Raw genomic sequence first — 13,407 nt, forward strand, 5'->3', positions numbered from 1 at the left:
ACTAAGAAAACCACTAAGCTACTCATTCAGTCCCTTCTTATCTCTTGCCTTGACTGTTGAAGTTCCCTTCTCTTAGGCCTACCTCTCCAGTCTATCATGAATGCTGCTGCCAGACTCATCTACCTTACAAACCGCTCGTTGTCTGCCACCCCTCTCCGCCAATCCCCACACTGGCTTCCGATTGCCCAGCAAATTAAATTCAAAATGCTAACAATATACAACACCATTCACAACTGTTTCCCCCGAGCTACATCACCAATCTTGTCCAAATAGCACCCAAACTGTCCTCTCAGCTCCTCTCAAGACCTCCCGCTTTCAAGCTTCCTTGTCTCTTCCTTCCATACTCATCTCCAGGACTTCTGCAGAGCCTCTCCCATCCTTTGGAACTCTCCACCTCAATCAGTGCGGCTATCTCCAGGCGATCCCTGAAAACTCATCTCTTCAGGGAAGCCTATCATGCCTCCAATTAATCTTTTGTCACTTCCATCAGTTCATCATCCATAGTTACTTTTGTACCACAGTATTAGATTTTAAGCTCTTATGAGCAGGGCCCTCTTAACCCTCTTATATTTTATTGTAACTGTACTGTCTCCCTTTTATATTGTAAAGCGCTGCATAAACTGTTGGCGATACAGTGGAACCTCGGATTGCGAGTAACGCGGTTAGGAAAATCCTAAATTGGCTTGAGAGTGTTGTCTCGCAAAACGAGCAGGATTCAGGCCAAGCGGTGTGCAGTACCACATTTGGCCTGAGATGGGGGAGCGCCGTTTGGAAACGTCCGGAAAGGCAAGAGGACAGTTCGGCTGACCTTGACAAACCTCGGAAAGGCTCGTGAACGGAGTCTTTCCGAGGTCAGCCGGACTGTCCTCGGGCCTTTCCGCCAGTTTCCGAAGGCTCTCTGGCACCCCCCGCCTCTGGCCGCATGCGGTATTGCATGCCATTGAAGTCAATGCAGAAGAAATTATTTTCGTTTCCATTGACTTCAATGGGAAAACTCGCTTTGATAAAAAAAAAAAAAACATACACAGATCTGGAACCTCCTCAGAGATCCTAGATTATGCTGGGATCAGTAGAAACAGTCTGCAATGACTGAAAATAATGACTACACACCCAAAATGAGGTTGTCCCATGAGCAGATTTTATATTACAACCTATCCAGCAAATAAGATGGTAACAACTATTAGGCAAAGAAGTTTTCTTGCCAAATTGTGGTGACTACTGAAATTTTTAATTTGTCTCGTAATCATCCTGTGTATTAACAGTTTACCAGCAAAGACACCTATGACACTAAGCAGCATGTTGAGTACAGATCAAACATACTCACCATCAGAACTTGTTAGCACAAACACATCCGATTGTCCTTGTTTCTTGTTACCAAAATTCTTGGGAAACCAGTGTAGGTCAATAGGATAAGTATCATCTGGGAGTTTTACTACCAGTGTCGTCTCTCCGTTCAACAAATTCCACTTCATTATTTGATGGTCATCACTGCAGGAATACAGTTCATCAGCAGAGGTCCAGCCCAGGCAGCTAACCAGTTCCTTATGTACAATGGAATTAAGAAAGCCAACTTGTTTATAGAGAGGAAAATATAGCCTAAAGACAAAACCCAGCCTTTCCCCTTAAAATTTTAAAACATACAGGATTTAATGATGCCCAAAATATTTTATACATACAGGCCGATTATGGGCCAAAATAAATCATTTTAGATTAAATCTGCCAATAATTGACTGGTGTTAAGACATCCATTAAAATCCATTCAGATGTCAAACTTGTGTAATGCAGTATCTTAATTATACAATGCTCACAATTTCCAGTGAATGCTGCAATCGCACAACTAAATTTATGTTTCTTGTAGGGTCCAGGAGGTTGATTAGGGAGCCAACTACTCCAGTTTGTCAAGTACGGCCCAGCAGACAGCCAAATCCTTCAGTCGTAACCCTGCAATTTTACACCAGATTGGCAGGCCGTGGGTTGGCCTCCTAATAGAATCAATAGTATGTGGCATGCAGATGTGCTGGGAAGATTTATAAGAGGCCACAACACTGTCATGGGCAAACCACACAGGGACGATCTCCGCAGAATAGCCAACTGGAAAAGTAGGAGTTATTACAAATTGCTATGAAAGGAAAAAGGAATAAAAGTGCACTTATACCTTTAATACTGGCATTTTGTAAAGTCGAATGCTCCATGCACACCAATCAGTGGTTCTCCCTGTCAAAGAGGGGGTCTGTGCTGATAAACAGCACATTGATTATCAGCACAATCCCCATCAATTGTACCCATCAGCTGCCAATCGGTGCCCAGTCTGTGCTCCATCATAACCCCCTCTCAGTGCAAATCAGTGCCCACCATAGTGACAATCAGTGTTCATCACAGTGCCAATCAGTACCCAGCATTAACACCTGTACAGTACCTGCCCAATAAGTGCTGCCCATCAATGCCATCTATTAGCTTCCATCAATGCCACCTGTCAGTGCCACCTATCGGTGCCCATTAGTGCCACCCATCAATTCTACATAGGTGCCCATTAGTGCCACCTTATCAGTGCCAACTCATCAGTGCCCATCGGTGCCGCCTCATCAGTGCTCTCAGTGAAGGAGAAAGCTACATTTTATAACAGAAACAAAAATATATATTTTTTCAAAAAATTACGGCCTTTTTTAGTTTGTTTAGCAAAAACTAAATTTGCTATTAGATTTTTAACCACTTCAGCCCCGGAAGAATTGTCTGCTCAATGACCAGGCCATTTTTTGCGATTCGGCACTGACATCGCTTTGACTGACAATTGCGTGGTCATGCAACGCTATACCCAAACGAAATTGACGTCCTTTTTTTCACACAAATAGAGCTTTATTTTGGTGGTATTTGATCATCGCTGCGATTTTTATTTTTTGCTTTATAAACAAAAAAAGAGTGACAATTTTGAAAAAAAAAAAAAAAAAACACAATATTTTGTACTTTTTGCTATATCAATATCCCCAATTTTTTTTCTTTATAAAGCTAATTTTTTCCTGAGTTTAGGCCGATATGTATTCTTCTACATATTTTTGGTAATAAAAATTGCAATAAGCGTATATTGATTTGTTTGCACAAAAGTTATAGCGATTTTTATGGGGACTGCGACATTATGGCGGACACATCGGACACTTGACACTTGTTCTTATCTGCTTCAAAAATCTTAAGTAACATACTTGTTTACTTTGCTACAGTCTGCTGTCTGAGTAATTGCATTATCACTTTAAAATATGTCCGAACCCAGGGTGTCAGGAGGCTTGCAAGGTTAGAGCAATCTTTGGGGTCAGTCATCTTCCAGCGGCCCTTAGGGGGATGGCACTACAATACAAAGAACAAGTCACATGCACACGTATTGCCGTCAGGAGTAGGCAAATTAATTTTGTAGGGTTTTTTGGTGGTGGGTTAGGGTAATGGCATAAAAATATAAGGCTAAAATTATATATGTATATATATACACATACATACATACATACATACATACACACACACACACAGTACAGACCAAAAGTTTGGACACACCTTCTCATTCAAAGAGTTTTCTTTATTTTCATGACTATGAAAATTGTAGATTCACACTGAAGGCATCAAAACTATGAATTAACACATGTGGAATTATACATAACAAAAAAGTGTGAAACAACTGAAAATATATTTCATATTCTAGGTTCTTCAAAGTAGCCACCTTTTGCAGCAGACACATCTCTAGAACTGTTAAGAGGGGACTGTGTGAATCAGGCCTTCATGGTAGAATATCTGCTAGGAAACCACTGCTAAAGAAAGGCAACAAGCAGAAGAGACTTGTTTGGGCTAAAGAACACAAGGAATGGACATTAGACCAGTGGAAATCTGTGCTTTGGTCTGATGAGTCCAAACTTGAGGTCTTTGGTTCCAACCCCCGTGTCTTTGTGCGACGCAGAAAAGGTGAACGGATGGACTCTACATGCCTGGTTCCCACCGTGAAGCATGGAGGAGGAGGTGTGATGGTGTGGGGGTGCTTTGCTGGTGACACTGTTGGGGATTTATTCAAAATTGAAGGCATACTGAACCAGCATGGCTACCAAAGCATCTTGCAGCGGCATGCTATTCCATCCGGTTTTTTTTTAATCCAACAAAATTTTATTTAGTTTAGTTTACAGAGGTACAAGGTATACAAAGTCCCCTTAACAGTGCGGGGAAAATAAAGATCTGCAGCGAGACAGCCACATATTCAGAATACATCTATGAACAGGAGGTAAAACCCCCCCCCCCCCCCCAAGCAAGTCAAACATTTCCCTCCCGACAATTGGCTCAATGCCCACCTCACCCAATATTAATGCCCAGAAGCCTGTCCATCACCAGGTCCACAGGGGCCAGACCCGGCACATCCAGCCACTTTGCCCATAACTTCTCAAATTTTTGGGCATTACCCCTGTGTTGATATATCACCTTCTCCATCCTCAGCACTGTCCCAATGTTATTGATCCATTCAGCCAGCGTCGGAGGAGCCTCGGCCTTCCAGTGAACCATAATGAGCTTCCTAGCTTGGAATAAGACCCTTTGCACCGCCTCCCTGTCCATCTCCTCCCATTCATACTCCTCCAGAGCCCCCAAGAGACAAGCCCTCGGGTCCTGCGGAAGAGACACTCCAAATGCTGAGTTGATGGTACTCACGACTCCCGCCCAATATGTGTGGAGTTTTGGGCATCTCCACAGCATATGTATCAGGTCTCCATGGTCTCTCTTGCACCTGGTGCAGGTAGGGTCGAGCTGTGGGTTCATTCTATGGAGTCTGTGTGGGGTATAATATATTCGTAACAAAATGTACAGTTGCGTGAGCCTCTGTGAGACATTCAGTGAGCACTTGCCTACTGCCTGAAAAATTTCCTCCCATTGTTCCCCGTCCAAGTCCCCTGCATCAGCTTCCCACCTTTCCCGTATCTTCAGGGGATGCTGCTTCATCACATACTGCAACAGGATGGCATAGCATTGGGAGATAAAGCCCTTAGACGTCCCAGCCTCCCCCAGAAGATCAAAAGCAGGGGTCGGCGACAGGCACCACTCAGAGGAGCGACCCTGTGCCGCCACTGCGTGTCTCAACTGTATGTATGAGAAGTACATGGACTGTGGCAGGCCAAACGCCTCCCGCAAGTCCGGAAACGTGCGAAGTACCCCGTTTCGGAATATTTGGGTAAGGTGTGTAATCCCATAGTGTTTCCACCTGGCACCGGACTGTAGTTTAGCCAGTTCAGTGTACGTGTCGTTTAGCCATATGGGACTGTACTTCGTGTAACCCTCTGCGCCTTGGACATATTTAACCTTATTCCATACCTTCTGAATCAGACTAAATGTGGGGAGCTTCTTGTGCGGTCTAGCAAATGCCTGCGCCTCCAACGCCTCAGGGATCGGACCTCCGCCCACGGTGTGCTCCATAAGCCTCTGAGCCGAGGACCGCACCGTCGGCCGAAACATGCCAACCAGCTGCTGCATCTGAGCCGCCAAATAGTATAGCCAGGGGTTTGGCAGCGCCAATCCCCCGCTATCTTTAGGTCTCTGCAGGTGTTCCAACTTAATCCTAGGGTTCTTATCCTTCCAGATAAGTCCCCGAAAAATACTGTTCACGGTGTGAAAGACTTTCAGGGGGATGACCATGGGGGTGTTGTGTAGAAAGTACAGCAGTTGCGGCATGAGTATCATCTTGATTAGATTCACCCTCCCAGCAACCGACAGAAGCAGGGCCTTCCAAGTTTTAACCTTATCCCTAAACCTCAGCAACAGGGGGGAAATATTTAGATGTATGAAATCTCGTGGCCGGGCCGTTACCTGTACCCCTAGATATTTAAAGGATGAAGTAATGGATAAGGGGCAAACAGCGTTAATTACTTGTGTGTCATCACCATCCAACAGAAGCAGTGCTGACTTTGTCCAGTTTATGAGCAAGCCAGAGAATTTTCCAAACTCTGTGATTGCCATCATAGCCTCTCTAAGGGAGGAATCCGTGTCTCCCAGCAGAAGAAGCGTATCATCAGCATACAACATCACCTTTTCCTGCATGTCGCCATAGCAAAAACCGGTGATGCGGGGGTTAGCCCTGATACTCATGGCCAGCGGCTCAATAGCCAGGGCAAAGAGGAGGGGGGACAGGGGGCAACCCTGCCGAGTCCCCCTCCTCAGTGCAAAGCCCGCCGACAACGAGCCAAATGTCCGTATCGCTGCCTGCGGCTGGCTGTACAGCAGCCGCACCCAGGAAATGTAGATAGGGCCAAATCCGAATTTCCGCAAAACGGTCCAAAGATAATTCCAATCGATACTATCGAAGGCTTTTGTTGCGTCTAAAGATAGTAGAGCCCTACTGCCCATGTTGTCTGCCCGCGCTTGTATATTAAGGAACAACCTTCTCAAATTAACCGCCGTTGATTTGTTAGGCATGAACCCAGCTTGGTCTCCATGTACTATGGAAGTCACCACCCCATTTAGCCGGATGGCGAGCACCTTGGCCAGGATCTTAACGTCACTCTGTAATAAGGAAATGGGACGGTAGGCCCCCGGGTCCACGGGGTCCTTGCCTGGCTTAAGTAACAGTACTATATTTGCTTTGGACATGGAAGGGGGCAAAGTCCCTCCCTCCCTGGCGCTGTTAAAAACCTGCAAAAGCTGTGGCAGCAACACCCCCGAATACTGTTTGTATACCTCCATGGGCAGCCCATCCTCCCCCGGGGCTTTACAATTAGGGAAGGCACTGACTGCCTCTTGCAGTTCCTCAACAGTAACTGGTTTCTCCAGCGAAATACGCTGATTATCTGACAGTCCCGGGAAGGTCAATTGGTTCAAATATAGCTCCAGATCCTCCTGGGTGAATGCCGCGCCGGAACTGTACAGGGCTTCATAGAAACCCGCCAGTTCCTGCATAATCTGGTCTGGCTGAGAGACTACCCCTCCTGACCTAGCTCTAATAGCCCCTATCTCAGGTGACCGTTGATGAGAGTTCGCAATCCGTGCCAGTATACGGCCGGTTTTCTCACCCTCCTCAAAAAACGCCTGTTTGGCAAAGAATCTCTTCTTTTCTGCTGACGAGGAGAGCAACTGCTGGTAGGCGGACTGAGCCGCCTGCCAGGACTCCCTGGCCGAATCAGAAGGATCTGTAATGTAAGCCCGCTCCATTTCCTGGACCCTGTTCTCCACTTCTATCAGTAATGCAGCAGAGGCCCTCTTCACCCCAGTCACTTCCCGTATGAGGAGGCCTCTAAGATAAGCCTTAAAGGCATCCCACTGTAGCACATTTCGTTCCACCCCCTCCTCCGCAACAAAATACCTCCGTATACTGTCCTCTATTTCGGTGTGGGATCTAATCAATTTCAACCAAAATGCATTCAGCTTCCATGGTGCCTTAACCAGGTTCCCCTGCGGTGCCACGCAGAGTTGCACCACCAGGGCCGAGTGATCCGACACACTACGGGGCCTATGCGACAGGTCTGCTATCAGTGGAAGCATGCTTGCGTTACCCACCCCCAGGTCTATCCTGGACAGGCAGCCATGCGTCTTCGAGAAGCACGTGAACTGCCTGCCCCCTGGATTACGGTGCCTCCAGATATCAGTCCAGCCCACCTCTTGCAACAACCGCGCTAGGGGAGTACTCCTAGCGAGGGCAGAGGGTCTAGGGCACGGATGTCTATCCGCCACCTGGTCCAGACAGCAATTAAAGTCGCCGATCACGAGCAACGGAACCTCCGGCCTGCCCCCTAAAAAGGAAAGGAGGAGCCTGAGCACCGCTGCCGTGAACGGCGGGGGGATGTAAACACACGCCAATACACAAATCAATGTACCAATTTTGCAATGGATGAATACATAGCGACCTTCAGAGTCTACCGCACTGTCAAATTCCTGGAAATCCAGGGCATTGTGCACTAGTACACTCACCCCCCTAGAGAAGGAGGTGTGTGTAGAGTGATATGCCTTGCCCGCCCACACATATTTCAAAAAGCCCACAGTATCCGCAGTCAGGTGTGTTTCCTGAAAACATATCACCCCAGGCAGAAATTTCTTTAAACACATAAATATCATTGCGCGTTTCAATGGAGAAAGCATACCCCTCACGTTCCATGACACAATAGGTACCTTAGCCATGGGTGTCTTCCTTTAACATCAGAAAGCAATATACTTGTGGGCAAAAATGCACAGTCTGACCCCACTGTCGGGAAAACGGGCCACCCCCCAGTTCTGTCCTCTCCTGCACAGTATCTTGCGTAAGGGCCAACGGCCCAGGTCTGTTAAGATGTACCTCTGTCTTCATATGGTAGCTAGAAAAACAAAAGTTAGCATAACTTGCGGACCAAACGGGTCCCGAAACATCAGTGTCCACCAACAGGGCGGCTCCAGCACTTTGTGCGACTAAACGTCGGCTTACTTCAGTCACAGAAATCATTTTACTTAGAACAGCTTTCCTCACGATGTGCTGCCAATCATAATTTCCCCCGGCCAAAGGGTAAGTGAAAAAGGAATATTCAAACAGGCAAATTGTAGGGGATCCCCCCTAAAAAAGGGACAGCAGTGAAGCATAGGAACATTTCAATCTTGCATAGTCAGTGACTGGAGGCAAAACCAAAGAAATAAAAAGTAAAAATAACTTGCCCATGCCTCACTCCCCCTCCACCTGTGCTTGGCGTTGTAAAGATTGCTTGTTTCTATCCAGCCATGACATGGCCTCCTTTGCAGACTCAAAGAATTGGGCTTGACCCCGCACCACCACCCGGAGCTTCGCTGGGTAGAGCATAGCATATGGGAGTTGTATCCGTCGCAGTCGCCTTTTTACATCAAGGAATTTGGCCCGGCGCCGTTGTACTTCCTGCGAAAAATCTGGGTAAAATGACACCCGGACGCCATTGTGTTGGATGTTAGCTCGCTCCCGAGCCTGACGCAGCACCGCCTCCCTGTCCCGGTAGTGGAGTAGTTTTGCCAGGATGGATCTAGGGGGGCCCCCCTGCTGCGGTGGGCGCGAAGGTACTCGGTGGGCTCTTTCCACCGCAAAAAATGGTGACAACGTATTTTTGCCAAAAAGTTCAATCAGCCAGTTCTCTACAAACATGGTGGGGTCTTTACCTTCCACCCTTTCCGGCAGCCCTACTATACGGACATTATTGCGTCTGAGACGGTTCTCCATGTCTTCCACGCGATCATAAGCGTCTCTTGCCATCTGCAGGGCAGCTCTGGTGTCTTGGGCCATGGGCTGCAGCTGATCCTCCACCTCACTGACTCTGCTTTCCACTGCAGTAGTACGTTCACGAATCTTTTGCATATCCTGCCTTAGTAAACCAAACTGCTCCTTCAAAGTGTCCACAGATGCAGTACATTTATTAACTGCTTTAAGTATGTCTGCCAGCGTGGGTTGCACAGCATTCTCAGCTTGTGCGTCTGGGGCCTGCTCGTCCTCCGGTCCCTGGCCTGCTCCTTCTCTGTCCTCCTCCTCCCCCCAGTATAGTGGGACACTGTCGCCCTGTGCTGCGGGCCTAGCCTGGTGCATGGCACCGGAGCGGGACGGTTGTTCTGGCCCCCCCCGTTCCAGACATCTTTTGGGCATAGTAAAGCATGTCCCTGGGGGCCTCTTTTCCCTGGGTCTTGGCAGGCTTACCCTGTTTGGGGCCCGTTCTGTCCGCTCCACGAGGCGTCCCTCTGGCAGTTGGCGCTGCGGCGCCATCTTGGGCCTCCATCCCCGCGATCTCCACCTGTCCTTTGCGGGTCTTTCCCCTGGTGCACAACGCCGGTGGTGGTACCGCTGTGGTCCCGGGAGTGCTGGCTTCCAGCATATGGCGGTCTCGAACCGGAATAACGGCCGGGGGAGGATCAATACCGGATCAGCGCTGGGAGCTGTGAGAGATGCGTCCTCTCACATGCCTGTCCTGGCCACGCCCCCCTATTCCATCCGGTTTGCGTTTAGTTGGACCATCATTTATTTTTCAACAGGACAATGACCCCAAACACACCTCCGGGCTGTGTAAGGGCTATTTGACCAAGAAGGAGAGTGATGGGGTGCTGCGCCAGGTGACTACCTGTTGAAGCTCATCAAGAGAATGCCAAGAGTGTGCCAAGCAGTAATCAAAGCAAAAGGTGGCTACTTTGAAGAATCTAGAATATGAAATATATTTTCAGTTGTTTCACACTTTTTTGTTATGTATAATTCCACATGTGTTAATTCATAGTTTTGATGCCTTCAGTGTGAATCTACAATTTTCATAGTCCTGAAAATAAAGAAAACCTTTTTGAATGAGAAGGTGTGTCCCAACTTTTGGTCTGTACTGTATGTATGTATGTATGTGTATATATATATATATATATATATATATATATATATATATATATATATATATATATATATATATATATATATATATATATATATACCGCATTTTCCGGCGTATAAGACGACTGGGCGTATAAGACGACCCCCTAATTTTCCCGGAAAAATGGTGGTTTTGGGATATACTCACTGTATAAGACTACCCCCTTCTTACTAGTCTTTCGGGAAGCTGAGGGGTAGCCAGAACCGCTGACAGAAACAGGCTTTTTCAAATCTCACTGTGCCATTACATTACATTACTCACCGTGTCATTACATTACATGCCCCGACTGTGCCATCACTTGCCCCTCACTGTGCCTGAGCTTGCCCCCCTCTCTGTGCCTGAGCTTGCCCCCCTCTCTGTGCCTGAGCTTGCCCCCCTCTCTGTGCCTGAGCTTGCCCCCCTCTCTGTGCCTGAGCTTGCCCCCCTCTCTGTGCCTGAGCTTGCCCCCCTCTCTGTGCCTGAGCTTGCCCCCCTCTCTGTGCCTGAGCTTGCCCCCCTCTCTGTGCCTGAGCTTGCCCCCCTCTCTGTGCCTGAGCTTGCCCCCCTCTCTGTGCCTGAGCTTGCCCCCCTCTCTGTGCCTGAGCTTGCCCCCCCTCTCTGTGCCTGAGCTTGCCCCCTCTCTGTGCCTGAGCTTGCCCCCTCTCTGTGCCTGAGCTTGCCCCCTCTCTGTGCCTGAACTTGCCCCCACTGTGCCTGAACTTGCCCCCCAGTGCTATCACTGCAAACAGTGCCATCACTCACTTTTTTTCTGAATAGGCGGTGCGGTGACAGTCTCCGTGCTGCGAGCGTCAATGATTTAAAAGACGCGCCTTCTCCTCAGACTGTCCTGTGTTAGGCGGAACACAAAATTTCCCAGCAGCGCCTCTGTTCTGTGATAGGAGGAACACAGAACAAAGGCGCTGCTGGGAAGATTTGTGTTCCACCTATCACAGAACACTCTGAGGAGAAGGGGCGTCTTTTAAATCATTGACGCTCTCGCAGCACGGAGACCGTACCCGGCGTATAAGACGACCCCCGACTTTGGATGCATTTTTTTGCATCCAGAAAGTCGTCTTTTAACGCCGGAAAATACGAGATATATATATTATATATATATATATATATATATTTTTTTTTTGGTGAGCTTTCCTTTCATAATGAAACAAAATCAGGAGATATCCATTACCATTTCCCACCAAATGAAACCAAAAAAGCAACGTATAATCCACCTAGATTTACTATGTCAGGGGTCTCCAAACATTCAAAAGAAAGGGCCAGTCCTTCAGACTTTAGGTGAGCCGGACTGTGCCCAGCGGGAGTAAACATTGCCCGATCTTTGGAATTAGGGGGAGAAAAAAAGTGTCAGTGTCCAGTTTTTGTTGTCAGTGGAAGGAATTATGCAAAATTGCAAACTTAGGTTTGGGCATTAAAGGTTGTTTTGACTCTAGTCATGAAGAGATTACGGTGGACTGGTTTGAAATCATTCAAAGCAAAGGATATGTTTTGGTTCCTTTAACAAAGAAGTCTTGAGTCTCATTTTGCTGAGGTAAAACCAAGTGATGAATCCTGGATTCTTCAAGGAGTGGATAATTTACTTCACCTGCACCTAGAATAAAGAAGAAACTTTAATAACATTTCTTTTTAACATCATGTTATTGGGGCTTCAAGGCCTTGATATGAAAAACATTTTCCAATAAACTTTCCCAGATATATTTGAAGCAAAGCAGTCAGCTTTTCAGGAAATGAGGTGCACAGCACACAGGAACTTCCTTCCGAGCCCTGGATTCGCAGGGAGCATCAGGAGAAAAGTAATGATCTTACAGGCATTTTGTAATTTTTACTGTAATAGAAACAAAAGATTTTAAAATGAAAAGTGTGGGTGTGTTAATAGCTGTGAGGGGGAGGCAGCCGTGATCGTGACCGCAAAGCTCAGGGTCCTATTCCCTCTGGTGCGGCCATTGCAGGTGGTGGGAAAGGACTCCTCTTTCCCTCGGCCACAGAAAGAGTAGTGAAGGCCTTCAGTTCATTCTGTGGTCATTCCTCCCAATGACAGCAAGGGCCTGGAGCTTTGCAATCACAGATATAAAATACTCAAAAAAATTATTTACAATGAGATTTGTGATAAACTCAAAATGATTAGTCAGCGCTAGGGAAAAAGTGAATATTTATGCAGCTAGCAAGTAAGGTAAGGCGGTCTCCCATACCAGACCAAACTCTGCGTAGAAGTGTAAATAGCATACTTACGACAAAAATAACCAACAAAAAAATGACTTTAAAAAGTACATAAAAAGTCAGACAAACACGTGACTCTTCTTTAGGGCCGAAACGACTAATCGACAACTAATCAATTAATCGGCCAGTAACCTAACGGGGTTAAAAAAAACTAAAAATTGTCCCTTTATAGTACAAAAAGAGCAAATAATCGCTACTGTTAATATCACTTTCACTGTTCCACAGTAAAAAAAAAATGAACCCCCTACAGTAGCGATTATTTGCTCTTTTTGTAGTATAAAAGGGCTAATTCTCGTTTTTTTTAATCCCGTTATGTTACTAAACGTCTTAGACCTGGTTCACACGAATGCGTTTTTGCAGAAACGCACTACAGTTCATTTACATGGTTTCCTATGGGACACGTTCACATCTATGCTTTTTTCAGCTGCTGCGTATTTGGAAAGGGTCAAGGACTTTTTTCAACGCAAAATGGTGCTTTTTTTGGTTCAATATACTTCAATGGAGAAGCTGCAGAAAAGCATGTAATGCGTTTTTGCAGCAATTTGTGTTTTTTAATCTGCCCAACAACAAACTGGCCAAAAAAATGGAAACGCACAAATCGCAGAAACAGATCAAAAGCAAACTGCATAGGTTTGTACTGAGTCTTATGCTGGCCACACGGATGAATTTTCAGACCAGAATATTCATACGTAAAATCTTTGTACATTCGCTGAACGAAAGAATGTTGTTTGAAATTTTCACTTGCTTTTAACATTCAGTTTTGAAATGAAAATTCTTTTGACCAAGAAGTTTTCTATTATTTCTAATAATGATATCTGATATTTACCAGATTCACCCTCTAATAGTATATACAGTGGGCCATATTCTT

General features: G+C 46.4%; 1 protein-coding gene across 2 annotated transcripts in view; it reads right to left on the reverse strand.

Moving 5' to 3' along the window:
* The window catches only part of IFT80 (intraflagellar transport 80), a 225,091-nt gene that overhangs the window by 194,100 nt on the left and 17,584 nt on the right, over positions 1-13,407 (reverse strand). For both annotated transcript variants that reach the window (XM_040349275.1, XM_040349274.1), the window contains exons 2-3: positions 11,808-11,913; positions 1,325-1,546 (exon numbers count right to left, since the gene is read on the reverse strand). In XM_040349275.1, coding sequence (XP_040205209.1) covers positions 1,325-1,546; positions 11,808-11,844 — 259 coding nt within the window. In that variant the 5' untranslated portion in view covers positions 11,845-11,913. The remainder of the gene's footprint in view (positions 1-1,324; positions 1,547-11,807; positions 11,914-13,407) is intronic.

This window comes from Rana temporaria, chromosome 4, assembly GCF_905171775.1.
Source record: "Rana temporaria chromosome 4, aRanTem1.1, whole genome shotgun sequence".
NCBI lineage: Eukaryota > Metazoa > Chordata > Amphibia > Anura > Ranidae > Rana > Rana temporaria.